At 39.8% G+C, this 14627-nt stretch overlaps 1 protein-coding gene and 1 pseudogene across 1 annotated transcript in view; one reads left to right on the plus strand and one right to left on the minus strand.

Moving 5' to 3' along the window:
* Positions 1-799: 799 nt before the first annotated feature.
* On the plus strand, positions 800-8233 carry LOC134731024 (small ribosomal subunit protein eS1-like; annotated as a pseudogene).
* LOC129395909 (uncharacterized) overlaps positions 5077-14627 on the minus strand; it is a 110414-nt gene continuing 100863 nt past the window's right edge. Inside the window, exon 2 of the mRNA XM_063607043.1 lies at positions 5077-6037. Within this exon, the coding sequence (XP_063463113.1) occupies positions 5898-6037 (140 nt within the window). The 3' untranslated portion in view covers positions 5077-5897. The remainder of the gene's footprint in view (positions 6038-14627) is intronic.

Below are 14627 nucleotides of genomic sequence, written 5' to 3' on the forward strand. Positions count from 1 at the left end.
ATATTCAAAAATGAAAGCACAGGTCCACACAAAAATTTGTACATGAATAATTACAGTAGCAACACTCCTAATAACCCAAAGTGGGAATTAATCCAAATGCCCACACCAGATGAAGAGGTACACCGAATGTTGTCTACTCAAATGGTGGAATATTATTTGATCACAAAAAGGAGCAAAGTACATATGCTACAGCGTGGATGAACCTTCAAAACAGATGAAAGATCACATTCTACATGATTTCATTCAGATGGTAATCTATAGAAATAGGAAGTCGATTAGTGGTTGCTTAGGGCTGGTAGGGGCATGGGAGGATGGGGGTGTTAGCTAAAGGGTATGAGGTTTCTTTTTGAGGTCATGAAATGTTCTAAAATTGACTGGTAATGTTTCTGTATATCTCTGAATATATTAAAAACCACTGAAATGTAAAAAATGCAAAGAAAAAACAGCCCAAGTTGCAATTTTATTCAACACTTGATTGGCTTTAAAAATAGATTCCAGGCTGGGCATGGTGGCTCACACCTGAAATCCCAGTGCTTTGGGAGGCTGTGGTGGGAGGATTGCTTGAGGCCAGGAGTTCCAGGCCAGCCTTGGCAACATGGCAAGACCCTGTGTCTACAAAAAAAGAAAAAATACATAGCAGCTGGGTGCAGTAGCTCACACCTGTAATCCCAGCACTTTGGGAAGCTGAGGCGGGCAGATCACCTGACATCAGGAGTTCAAGACCAGCCTGGCCCACATAGTGAAACCCCATCTCTACCAAAAATAAAAAATTTAGTCTTTTGGTTCTCTAAGCAGCACTATGGCGTTTGTTAAGAACAAGTGCCTTATGAAAGGTGGCAAAAAGGGAGTTAAGAAGAAAGTAGTTGATCCATTTTCTAAGAAAGATTAGTATGATGTGAAAGCACCTCCTATGTTCAATATAAGAAATATTGGAAAGACTTGGTCACCAGGACCCAAGGAACTCAAATTGCATCTGATGGTCCCAAGGGTCTTGTGTTTGAAGTGAGTCTTGCTGATTTGCAGAATAATGAAATTGCATTTAGAAAATTCAAGCTGATTACTGAAGATGTTCAGGGCAAAAACTGCCTGACTATCTTCTATGGCATGGGTCTTACCTGTGACAAAATATGTTCCATGGCTGAAAAATGTTGAACAATGATTGAAGCTCATGTTGATGTCAAGACTACGGTGGTTACTTCTTTCATCTTGTTTTGTGTTGGTTTTACTAAAAAACGCAACAATCAGATACGGAAGACCTCTTATGCTCAGCACCAACAGTCTGCCAAATCCAGAAGAAGATGATGGAAATCATGACCTGAGAGGTGCAGACAAATGACTTGAAAGAAGTGGTCAATAAATTGATTCCAGACAACATTAGAAAAGATGTAGAAAAGGCTTGCCAATTTATCCTCTCCATGATGTCTTCATTAGAAAAGTAAAAATGCTGGAGTACCCCGGGTTTGAAAGGCATGGAGATTCGTGGTGAAGGTAGTAGTTCTGGAAAACCCACTTGGGACGAGACACACGCTAAAGTTGAATGAGCTGATGGATATGAACCACCAGCCCCAGAATCTGTTTAAAGTTCAGACTTATAATAGTGGCAAATAAAAAGTCCTACTTGTGAAAAACAAACAATGAATAACAGTGAAAAAAGCAAAATTAGCCTGGTGTGGTGGTGCATGCCTGTGATCCTAGCTACTCAGGAGGCTGAGGCAGGAAAATCACTTGAACCCGGAGACAGAGGTTGCAGTGAGCCAAGATTGCACCATTGCACTCCAGCCTGGGAAACAGAGTGAGATTCTCTCCAAAAAGAAAAAAAAAAAAAGGGATCTGGGCTTGGTGGCATTCACCTGTAGTCTCAGCTACTCTGAAGGCTGAGGTGGGAGGATGGCTTGAGGCCAGGAGTAATTTGAGGCTGCAGTGAACTATGATTGTGACACTGTACTCCAGCCTGGACTGCAGAGGAAGACCCTATCTCTTATATATACATACATACACACACACATGCATACATACCCAGGCTCTACCTCCAGTGATTCTGACTCAGTAGGGTGGGGTATCCCCTAGGGATCCTGCTGTTCAGCCTGGTCTGGGATCCACTTTTCACTGGGAACTGAGACACTGGCTATGAGCCTTTCTGTCCTGTGATGTAGAGGTCATGGCGACGCAGGTTCAAGCTTAAGGAGAACTGACTGCTTTAGGTATTGTTCTGAACATCATCTCTTACTCTCACAGCAACATCCTTAGAAGGTCGATGTGTCCCCGCTCTACAGATGAGCAACTGAGCTTTCAGAGGAGTTTAGCTTGTTCAAAACTTATTCTTTCTATTGGAAACTTTGTACCCTTTAACCAGTGTCTCCTATCCCCTACCTTTCCTCCACCCCAGCCCCAGATAACCACTGTCCTACTCTCTATTTCTGTGAGTTCAACTTCTTTAGATTCCACATATAATGAAATCATGCAGTATTTGTCTTTCTGTGCCTGGCTTAGTTCACTTAACACAATGTCTTTCAGATTCATCTATGTTGTTGAAAATGACAGGATTTCTTTTTTTTTTAAGGGTTAATAGTATTCCGTTGTGTGTATATAGTACATTTGCTTTATCCTTTCATCCATTGATGGACACTTAGGTTGATTCTATATCTTGGGTATTGTGAATAGTGCTGCAGTGAACATAGGAATGTAGGGATCCCATCGACATATTGATTTCGATTTTTTTTTTTTTTTTGTCTATACCCAGAATTTGGGTTGCTGGATTATATGCTTTGAAATTTATAGCACAGCAGTGTGACTATAGTCAATAATAATGTATCTTTCAAAATAACTAAGAGGGTACATTTCAAATGTCTCATCATAAAAATTGTCAGTAAATGAGGGGATGGACATGTTAATTAGTTTGATCTAATCATCCCACATTGTATACACATATCAAAACATCACATAAATGTGTACAATTATGATTTGTCAATTAAAATAACATTAGTTAAAAAAATAAGTAACTTGTTCAAAGCCCCAGTTGGGATTGATGGAGCCGGGACATGCACCAAGGCTGTTGCTTTCAGGCCCGCAGAGTCCTTGGTCCACGAATGTTGAAGCCCTACCTGAGATTTCTACTGAGATCAGTGTAGGGATTCAATGTCTCAGAATCATCCCATCCTCCAGGGCCCAGAAGTCCATGACCGCTGCCTCTACCCCCGACCCTACTGACCTGAAATGTGGCCCCTGCTTTCATTTCCAGGAGCATACAACACTTACACCAAGCATTGATGGGTTTTGTTGACTTCATTTGAGATGTGGGGCTGTGGAGAGGGTCCCATGATCCTTGCTTGGTGTTGGCCAACTCATTGACTTCTCTCAATTGACTTCACCCTGCCCTTTTCTACTCACCTCCTCTGTCATGGATTGCTCTGGGAATTCTGAGCCCTAGTTCCTTTATTTTGCAGATAACCTGCACTCTTCTCTGCAACGAATCCCAAAAGTATGTAGTTGAGCTGACTGCAAGGTGCTTGACACGCAAGAGATTCCACAAATGGGATTTGGCCTCTGGAAAGTGGTGGTAATTCCAGATTTATGTGGATGTTACTTTGTATTTCCCTATAAAATATATTCTTTAAACTATCAAGCTCTTGGCTCCTGGATGCAGTCCGTTGCTGGTGGCAGTGGGCTGGGTACTGCCTCCGGGGAGAAATGCTGCCCACTTAGAGAAAGAGAAAATGGTTCTCTTTAAGAGGCAGAGGGAGGTTTCCAGTGCCAGTTTGTTTGGAGGCAAAATGGCTGTTGTATTAAAATTGGCCAAACTTGGGCTGGTGCCTTGTGTGTTTAGAGCTCAAAGCCACGATTGTTTTCTTTTTTTTTTTTTTTTTTTTTTTTTTTGGTGGTCGGTTTTCCATCCTATTGCTTGGCAGGTTTCTGCTAATAGTTTCGACCTCAAGAGTGCCAATATACAGACACTAATATCACCTAATATGTGTCAGTCTGTAGTGCCTACTATGTGCCAGACATTGGAGATAATATAATGATGAACAAGGTAAACATGGCACTTGGAAAAGAGAGTCTAGTACCCACTCTCAGCCCACCCCAAAGAGAGGCCAGAATTGGGCTTCCAAAGATCTCAGATGTCCTTGCATCATCTCCCTGAAAAGGGCGGGTGAAGCTTTGGTGTCTGAAGAGAATTTGGCTGGACAATCCCCCAGGTTTGGAACGATGGGAAGCAGCTGCCATCTGTGTTTAAGGTGAGAAGCAGAGGAGTGGCTGGATATCAGAAGATGCCAAGATGAAGAGAAGGTTTTGTCAGTTCCCATGCATAGTGGAGACCTGTTACAGTGAGGGTCCCTGGGGCTGAGCCTGTGGGTCGGTGGAATGATGCTGTGAGGACGGTCTTGTTATAGCAGATGGCCCAAAGAAGGTTGACGGATCATGAGCAGCTGGAAGAATAGAGAGTTCGGGGGATGTAGTTCCTACCTGGCTTTCCAACAGTGTGTAAGCCCAGAATTCTTACATAAGCCCGTGGAGAAGGGAAAGGAATGCTGGTAACAACAAGATTGCATTCTCCACCTGCCAGGCATCCAGGGACTCAGAGCAGATTTAACTGAAGTTACAGAAATAGGAATGCGACATTTCCTAAATTCGGGTGTGCTGGAGCAAAATGGATTCCCTCTCTGGTTTGTGGGGAAGGAGAATGCTAACAGACAAGACTCCAGGTTTTCGCTCTTAAGCCTGGTGCCTAGAAATGCATTTTCTACTGGATGCAGACAGAAGCTCCATATAGACATATCCATCGCTGCATCTCTCATGCCTTGTGTTCTCCCTAATTTTCCCTTTTTAAACCACAGAGGAAGAAAGTTCCAGCATCACTTCTGGCCTCTCAAGACTGAGTTAGGTGGCCAGGTGGGGTTATTCATGCCTGTAATCTCATACTGAAGGGGTGGCCTGCCCGTCCACACCTGTGGGTATTTCTAGTCAGGTGGGATGAGAGACAGAAAAGAAGTAAGACACAGAGAAAAAGTATAGAGAAACAACAGTGAGCCCAGGGAACCGGCGCTCAGCATACCAAGGATCTGCACTGGGACCCGTCTCTGAGTTCCCTCAGTTTTTATTGATTATTATCTTCATTATTTCAGCAAAAGAGAATGTAGTAGGAGGGCAGGGTGATAATAAGGAGAAGGTCGGCAACAAATATGTGAGCAACAGAATCTATGTCATAATGAAGTTCAAGGGAAGGTACTATGACTGGACATGCACGTAAGCCAGATTTATGTTTCTCTCCACCCAAACATCTCAGTGGAGTAAAGAATAACAAGGCAGCATTGCTGTAAACATGTCTCGCCTCCCACCATAGGGCAGTTTCTCCCATCTCAGAATTGAACAAATGTACATTTGGGTGTTATATAGAGACATTCAGTTCCCAGGGGCAGGCAGGAGACAGTGGTCTTCGTCTTTCTCAACTGCAAGATGCTTTCCTCTTTGACTAATCCACCTCAGCACAGACCCTTTATGGGTGTTGGGCTGGGGGACGGTCAGGCCTTTCTCATCCCACGAGGCCCTATTTCACACTATCACATTGGGAGAAACATTGGACAATACCCAGCTTTCAAGGGCAGAGGTCCCTGTGGCTTTCCACAGGGCACTGTGCCCCTGGTTTATTGAGACTAGAGAATGGCGATGACTTTTACCAAATAAACTGCTTGCAAACGTTTTGTTAACAAGGCACGTCCTACACAGCCCTACATCCCTTAAACCTTGATTTCATACAACACATGTTTTTGTGAGCTCCAGGTTGGGTCGAAGTGGTTGGGGCAAAGTGGCTGCGGCAAAGCTACAGATTAACAACATCTCAGCAAAGCAATTGTTTAAAGTACAGGTCTTTTTCAAAATGGAGTCTCTTATGTCTTCACTTTCTATGTAGACACAGTAACAGTCTGATCTCTCTTTCTTTTCCCTACATATCTCCCTTTTCGTTTTGACAAAACCACCATCATCATCATGGCCCCTTCTCGCTGGTCGCTGTCTTTCTGGAGCTGCTGGATATACCTGTAGACTAACAATAGAAAAGACAGACATACAAGGATTAATACAAAATTTGCAATAGTGGAATTTCCGGTAGTTTTAACCCAAGTGACAGTGGGCAAGAGGACGGTGTGGGTGCTGCAGCACCCAGGCAGTCTCCCACCTCCTTTGTCTCTTAGTTGCTGTTTCTCATAGTTTTCAGTCTTTCTCCTCACCTGCTCACTCGCGCCTTTTATCTCTTTGTCTCCCTTCTCTTACGGTCTCTCTCTCTCTCTTTTACACTATCTCTCTCCCCAGTCTCACTTTCTGTGTCTGTCTCTGATCTCTGTCTCTTTTTCTTTCTCTTCCTCTCCCTGGCTCTCCACATGTGCCATTTTCTTGGTGGATGGCAACTTCATCTGTTCTGATATCACCATTTTGTTCGCCCTGCGAGTCAATGATGCTCGATTGCGGGTTTTCTGCCTCTGCGGAGGCACTTTCATTTGCATCTCTGATGGGTTCATTGTAGAACTTCAAATGTCTAGTGCGTATCCAAACAGGAAGCTGATTTTCTCCTGGTGAAACACAAGCAAAACCTCTCCCCCATGTTATCACCTTACCTATTTCCCACGTTTTGTTTTGTTGTCTTTCCACCAAATCAGTTTTCCCTCATGTGGGCTGCTCTTTTCACCAGTAAAATGTTCTGCAGAAGTAGTGGTCTGATTTCTATGTATGTTTAGAAAATTTACAGTATAGAGTGTTTCATTAAGTTGCATCTGGGGAGTGTTATACTCCTTATTGTCTTTTTCCTTTTTTTGTTTAACCAATTGAGCTTTGAGTGTTCTAAACAGGACAGGTAAGATCTGCGTCTGGCACAGCCAGCCAGAACTCCTTACCCTCTGCTTCCCTTTCTGCCTGTGACTGAATGGATATGTCAGGGTCTAGTAGGGGATCCAGGAAGAGGAAGCCTCATTAACTTCTATTCTGCAGCAATTGATGGCCACCCAACTTGAACAGTGGGGTTTTATCACCTCATGTACTAAGACCAGAGATAGCTGATGCCAAGGTTGGCTAAATTAGTAGCTTGAGATGTTAGGTTTTTCTTTTGAGGTTTCTATGCTGCTATTGTCTTCTGCTCTTGGTCACAGAGGCTGCCACAATCCGCATGTCAAGTCCTCATGTGACAATATCCAGAGACAGCAAGGAAGAGGTACAGTTTATTCCTGCATGTTTCTTAAAAAAATGTTTTTGATAGAGAATAATTGTACACATTTATGGGGTCCATGTGAGATTCTGGTACATGCATGCAATGTGTAATGATCAAATCAGGGTCTTTAGGATATTAATCTCTTCAAACATTGATCATTTCTTTGTGTTGTGAATATTTCAAATCTTATTGCTATTTAGAAATATACAATAAATCCATTTATCAGGATACAAAATCTTTGTACACAAATCAGTAGCAGTGCTATACGCCAACATCTATCAGGCTGAAAATCAAATCAAACCCTTTTATAATAGCTGTAAAATAAAATACTTACAATATAACTAACCAAGGAGGTGAAAGACCCCTACAAGGAAAACTACAAAACACTGTTGAGAGAAATCATAGGTGACACAAACAAATGGAAACACATTCCATGCTCATGAATGGGTAGACTCAATATTGTGAAAATGACCATATTGCCAAAAGCAGTCTACAAATTCAATGCAATTCCTATCAATATACCATCATTATTCTTTATAGAACTAGAAAAAAAATGCCAAAATTCATTTGGAACTAAAAAAGAGTCTGCATAACCAAAGCAAAGCTAAGCAAAAAGAACCAATCTAGAGGCATCACATTACACAACTTCAAACTGTATTACAAGGCTATAGTCACCAAAACAGCATAGTGCTGGTATAAAAATAGGCACATGACCAATGGGACAGAGTGGAGAACCTAGAAATAAAGCCAAATACATAACAGCCAACTGATCTTCGACAAAGTAAACAAAAACAAAGTAGGGAAAGTACACCCTATACAACAAATAGTGCTGGGATAATTGGCAAGCCACATGTAAAAGAATAAAACTGGATCCTCATCTCTCACATTATACAAAAATCAACACAAGATGGATCAAAGACTTAAATCTAAGATCTGAAACCATAAAAATCCTAGAAGATAACATTGGAAAACGTTTCTACACATTGGCTTAGGCAAATAGTTCATGACCAAGAACCCAAAAGCAAATACAACAGAAACAAAGATAAATAGATGGGACTTAATTAAACTAAAAGCCTCCTGCACAGCATAGGAAATAATCAGCAGAGCAAACAGATCACCCACAGAGTAGGGGAAAATTTTCACAAACTGCATCTGACAAAGAACTAATGTCCAGAATTTACAGGCAACTCTAATCGGCAAGAAAAAAAATAATCCCATCAAAAAGTGTGCCAAGGAGATGAATAGATAATTCTCAAAAGAAGATATGCAAATGGCCAACAAACATATGAAAAAATGCTCAAAATCACTAATTGCCAGGGAAATGCAAATCAAAACCACAATGCAATACCACGTGTAAAATAAACAAAAATAGGGCCAGGCGCGGTGGCTCATGCCTGTAATCCCAGAACTTTGGGAGGCTGAGGTGGGCGGATCAGGAGGTCAGGAGTTTGAGATCAGACTGACCAACATGGTGAAACCCAGTCTCTACTGAAAATACAAAAATTAGCCAGGCATGGTGGCGGTTGCCTGTAATCCCAGCTACTCAGGGGGCTGAGGCAGGAGAATTGCTTGAATCTGGGAGGCAGAGGTTACAGTGAGCTGATATTGCAGCACTGTACTCCAGCCTGGGCGACAGAGCGAGACTCCATCTCAAAAAAAACAAAAACAAAAACAAAAAAAGCAAAAATTGATGTTGGCACAGATGTGGTGAAAGAGAACGCTTTTACACTGATGGTGGGAATGTAAGCTAACACCACCACTATGGAAAGCAGTATGGAGATTCCTTAAAGAACTAAAAGTAGATCTATCATTTGATCCAGCAATCCCACTGCTAGGTATTTACCCAGAGGAAAAGAAGTCATTATATGAAAAAGATACTTTTGCACACATATTTACAGCAGTAAAATTCACAGTTGCAAAACTATACAACCAGCCCAAATGCCCACCAATGAATTAGTGGATAAAGAAAATGTGTTATATATGTATATATACACCATAGAATACTACTTAGCCTTAAAAAAGAATGAAATATTGGCATTCATAGCAACCTGGATGGAGTTGGAGAACATTATTCTAAATGAAGTAACTCAGGAATGGAAAACCAAACATTGCATGTTCTCACTCGTAAGTGGGAGCTAAGCTATGATGATGCAAACGCACAAGAATGAAACAGTGGACTTTGGGGGCTCAGGGGGAAGGTGGGAGGGGTTGAGAGATAAAACACTATACATTGGGTAAACTGCTTTGGTGATGGGTATGCCAAAATTTCAGAGATCACCACTAAGGAACTTATCCATGTAACCAAATACCACCTGTTCCCTAAAAACTATTGAAATTAAAAATATATATATACAACAAATTGTTACAGTCACTTTCTGTGATAATGAACACTAGATCTTATTCCTTCTATTATATATTTTTATACCCATTAATCAATCTCTTTTCAAACCCCTCCTATTCCCAGCCTCTGGTAACTATCATTCTACTCTTTATCTCCATGATATCAATTTTATATAGCTCCAGGGCACACAAGTCCATAACTGCGGCCTCTATCCCTGACCCTACTGACCTGAAACATGGCCCCCGCTTTGATTTCCAGGAGCATAAACTGCTCATATAAGTGAGAACATGCAATAGTTTTCTTTCTGTGCATGGCTTAGTTCACCTAACATTATGACCTTTAATTCCATCCATTTAGCTGAAAATGACAGGATTTCATTCTTCTTTATGGCTGAATACTATTCTATTGTGCGTATATTCCCATTTTCTTTATCCATTTATCCATTGATTGACACTTAGATTGATTCCATATCTTGGCTATTGTAAGTAGTGCTGCAGTAAATATGGGGGTACAGGTATCCCGTTGATACACCGATATCCTTTTTTTTGGATGTGTAGCCAGGAGTGGGATTGCTGGATCATATGGTAGATCTGTTCTTAGTTTTTTGAGAAATCTCTGTACTTTTTTTCATAATGGCTGTACCAATTTACATTCCCACCAACAATATACAATAATTTTCTTTTCTTCACATGCTTGCCAGCATTTGTTGTGCTTTGTATTTTTAATAATAGCCATTCTAAAAAGTGTGAGATGATATCTCATTGAGGTTTTGATTTGCATTTCCGTGATGATTAGTGATGTTGAATATTTTTTCATCAACTTGGTGATTTGTATATCCTCTTTTGAGAAATGTCTATTTTTTGATAGTTTCTTTTGCTGTGCAGAAGCTCTTCCATTTAATTAGATCCTATTTGTCAATTTTTGCTTTTGTGGCAATTGCGTTTGGCATCTTCACCATGAACTCTTTGCCCATCACTATGTACCGGGTGGTATTGCCTAGGTTGTCTTCCAGCGTTTTTATAGTTATGGGTTTTACATTTAAGTCTGTAGGCCATTTTGAGTTAAATTTTGTGTATGGTGTAAGGGAGGGGTGTTGTCTCTTCACTCTGTTGATTGTTTTATTTGACGTGCAGAAGGTATTTAGTTTAATATAATCCCATTCGTCTGTTTTTGTTGCTTGTACTTTTTAAGTGTTAGCCATACAATGTTTGTTCTCCAACGTTTCTCCTGTGTTTATTTCTAGTAGTTTTATACTTGTGGCTGTTACATTTAAGTTTTTAATCTATTTTGAGTTTATTTTTGTAAGTGATGAGAGATAAGGGTCTAGTTTTATTCTTCTGTGTTTGGATATCTAGTTTTCCTGGCACCATTTAATGAAGAGGGTGTCCTTTATTCAATGTATGTTCTTGACAGCTTTCTTGAAAATCAGTTAACTGTAAATATGTGGATTTATTTCTGGGTTCTTTAGTCTGTTTCCTTTGTTTTCATGTCTGTTTTAATACCAATACACGCTGTTTTGGTTACTATAGCTTTGCAGTAAGTATATATGTATGTATATATATATATATAAATTTTTTTTTTTTTTTTTTTTTTTTTTTTTTTGAGACGGAGTCTCGCCTTGTCACTCAGGCTGGAGTGCAGTGGTGAAATCTCGGCTCATTGCAAGCTCCGCCTCCCAGGTTCATGCCGTTCTCCTGCCTCAGCCTCCCGAGTAGCTGGGACTACAGGTGCCCACCACCACGCCCGGCTAATTTTTTTTTTTTTTTTTTTTTTTTTTTTTTGTAGAGACGGTGTTTCACCATGTTAGCCAGGATGGTCTCGATCTCCTGACCTCGTGATCCAGCCACCTTGGCCTCCCCAAGTGCTGGGATTACAGGCATGAGCCACCACGCTCAGCTGCTTTGCAGTATATTTTTAAATCAGGTAGTGTGAGGCTTCTAGCTTTGTTCTTTTTGCTCAGTATTGCTTTGGCTATTTGGGGTCTTTTGTGGTTCCATATGAATTTCAGGGTTTTATTTTTTTTTCCTGTTTCTGTGAAGAATGTAATTGATAGGGATTATACTGAATCTCTAGATTGCTTCGGGTAGTATGGTCATTTTAACAGTATTAGTTATTCCAACCCACGAGCAAGAGATGCTTTTCTATTTGTTTGTGTCCTTCTCAATTCATTTTATCAGTGTTTTGTGGTTTTCATTGTAGAGGTTTTTTTTCCCCCCATCCTTGGTTAAGTTTATTCCTAGGTATTTTATTTTTGTAGCTATTGTAAATGAATTTCTTCCTTGGTTTCTTTTTTAGCTAGTTTGTTACTGGTATATAGAAACATTACTGATTTTTGTATGTTGATTTTGTGTCCTGAAGCTTTACTGAATTATACATCTGTTTTTAAAAAAAAATTTTATCTTTTATTTTTTGAGATAGAGTCTCGCTCTGTTGCCCAGGCTGGAGTGCAGTGGTGCAATCTTGGCTCACTGCAACCTCCGCCTCTCAGTTTCAAGTGATTCTCCTGCTTCAACCTCCCAAGTAGCTGGGATTACAGGCACCTACCACCAATGCCTGGCTAATTGTATTTTTAATAGAGACAGGATTTCATCATGTTGGCCAGGCTGGTCTCAAACTCCCAACCTCAGGTGATTCGCCCATCTTGGCCTCCCAAAGTGCTGGGATAACAGGCATGAGCTACCATGTCCAGCCTAATTTATCCATTTGAAGAGTATTTTGGTGGAGTCTTCAGGTTTTTCTGTTTACAAGTATAAGATTATGTCATCTGCAAAGTGAGACAATTTGATTTCCTCTTGTCTAGTTTGGATGCCTTTTATTTCTTTATCTTGTCTGATCACTCTGGCTTCGATGTCCCATACTGTGTTGAATAAGAATGGTGAAAGTGGGCATCCTTGTCTTGTTCCAGTTCTTAGATGAAAAGCTTTTCAATTTTTCCCAGTGAGTATGATGTCAGCCGTAGGTTTGTCATATATACCTTTTCTTAGGTTGAAGTGTTCCTTCTATGCATAATTTGTTGAGAGTTTTCATCATGAAGGAATGGTAAGTTTTACTGAGTGATTTTTCTGCATCTGCTGAGATGATCAGATAGTTTTTGCCTTTCGTCTTGTTGATGTGATGTATCACATGTATTGATTTTGTGTATGTTGACCCATCTTTGCAATCCTGGGATAAAGCCAACTTGATCATGGTATATTATCTTTTTCATTCATGATTAGATTTGGCTTGGTAGTATTATGCTGAGAATTTTTCCATCTGTGTTCATTAGGAATATTGCCCAATAGTTTTCTCTTTTTGTTGTGTCCTTGTCTTGATTGGATATCAGGGTAATGTTGGCCTTATACAATGAGTTAGGAAGAATTCCCTCCCCTTCAATTATTGGGAATAGTTTGAGAAGAATTGGTGTTTGTTTTTCTTTATAAACTGTGTAGAAATCAGCATAAAAACCTAGTCTGGGGCTTTCCTCTTTGGGGAGACTTTTTGTTACTGATTCAAACCTGCTATTAATTTTGAGTCAGATAAGGTTTTCTGTTTCTTCCTAGTTCAATCTTGGTAGGCTGTGTATGTCTGGGAATTTATCCCTTTCCTCTAAGTTTTCCAATTTGTTAGCATATGGTTGTTCATAGTAGCCTCTAATGATCCTTTTTATTTCTTTGGTAAAGGTTGTAATGTCTCCTTTTTCATTTCTGATTGTATTTATTTGGGTCTACTTTCTTTCTTTTTTTTTTTTTGGTTAGCCTTACTAGTGGTTTATCAATTTTGTTTAACTTTTCAAAAAACCAACTTTTATCTTGTTGATTCTTTGCATTTCTTTTTTGTCTCTGTTGCATTTGGTTCTGCTGTTATTATTTTTTTCTTTCTACTAATTGTGTGTTTGGTTTGTTCTTGCTTTTGGAGTTCCTTGAGGTGTATTATTAGGTTGTTTATTTGAGATCTTTCTCCTTTTTTGGTGTAGGCATTTATTGCTACAAACTTTCCTCCTAGTACTGCTTTTGCTGTATCCCATAGGTTTTGCATGATGTGTTTCCATTTTCTGTTTAAAAAATTTTTTTTGATTTCCATCTTAATTTCTTCATTGGCCCAATGATCATTCAATAGCACATTTAATGTCCATGTATTTGTACAGTTTCCAAATTTCTTCTTGTTATTGATTTCAAGTTTTATTCTGTTGTGGTTTGAGAAGATACTTGATATGATTTTAATTTTTAAAATTTTGTTGAGCCTTGTTTTGTGTCCTAACATATGGTCTATCCTGGAGAATGTTCCATGTGTTGATGAGATGATTGTGTATTCTGCTGCTGGATGAAATATTCTGAAAATATCTGTTAGGTCCATTTAATCTAAAGTGCAGCTTAAATCTAACTTTTCTTTGTTGATTTTATGTCTAGATGAACTGTCCAATGCTGACAGTAGGATATTGAAGTTCTCAACTATCATTGTATTGGACTCTATCTCTCCCTGTAGATTTAATATTTGCTATGTGTGTCTGCATGCACTTGTGTTGGTTGCATGCATATTTAGAATTGTTATAATGACCTTCTTTGTCCTTTTTACTATTTTTGACTTAAAGTCTGTTTTATCTGATGCAAGTTTAGCTACCTGATTACTTTTGATTTCTGTTTGTGTGGCATATCTTTTTCAATCCCTTCACTTTCAGTCTGTGTGTGTCTTTACAAATGAAGTGAGTTTCTTGTAGACGATGTTTGGTCATTTTTTATCAATTAAGCCTGTCTATCTTTTAGGTAGGTAATTTAACCCATTTTCAAAGTTATTATTGATAGGTGAGGACTTATTCCTGTCATTTTGTTCATTGTTTTCTGGTTATTTTGTATATCCTTTTGATTTGGTTTGGCTGTGTCCCCACTCAGATCTCATCTTGAATTCCCATGTGTTGTGGGAGGGACCCAGTGGGAAGTAGTTGAATCATGGGGGCAGGTATTTTCCATGCTATTCTTTTGATAGTGAGTAAGTCTCATGAGATCTGATGGTTTTAAAAGGAGGAGTTTCCCTGCTCAAGCTCCTCTCTTTGCCTGCTGCCATCCCTGTAAGATGTGACTTATCTCTCCTTGACTTCCGCAATGATTTAGAAGCCTCCCC

Source organism: Pan paniscus, chromosome 7, assembly GCF_029289425.2.
Source record: "Pan paniscus chromosome 7, NHGRI_mPanPan1-v2.0_pri, whole genome shotgun sequence".
Taxonomy (NCBI): domain Eukaryota; kingdom Metazoa; phylum Chordata; class Mammalia; order Primates; family Hominidae; genus Pan; species Pan paniscus.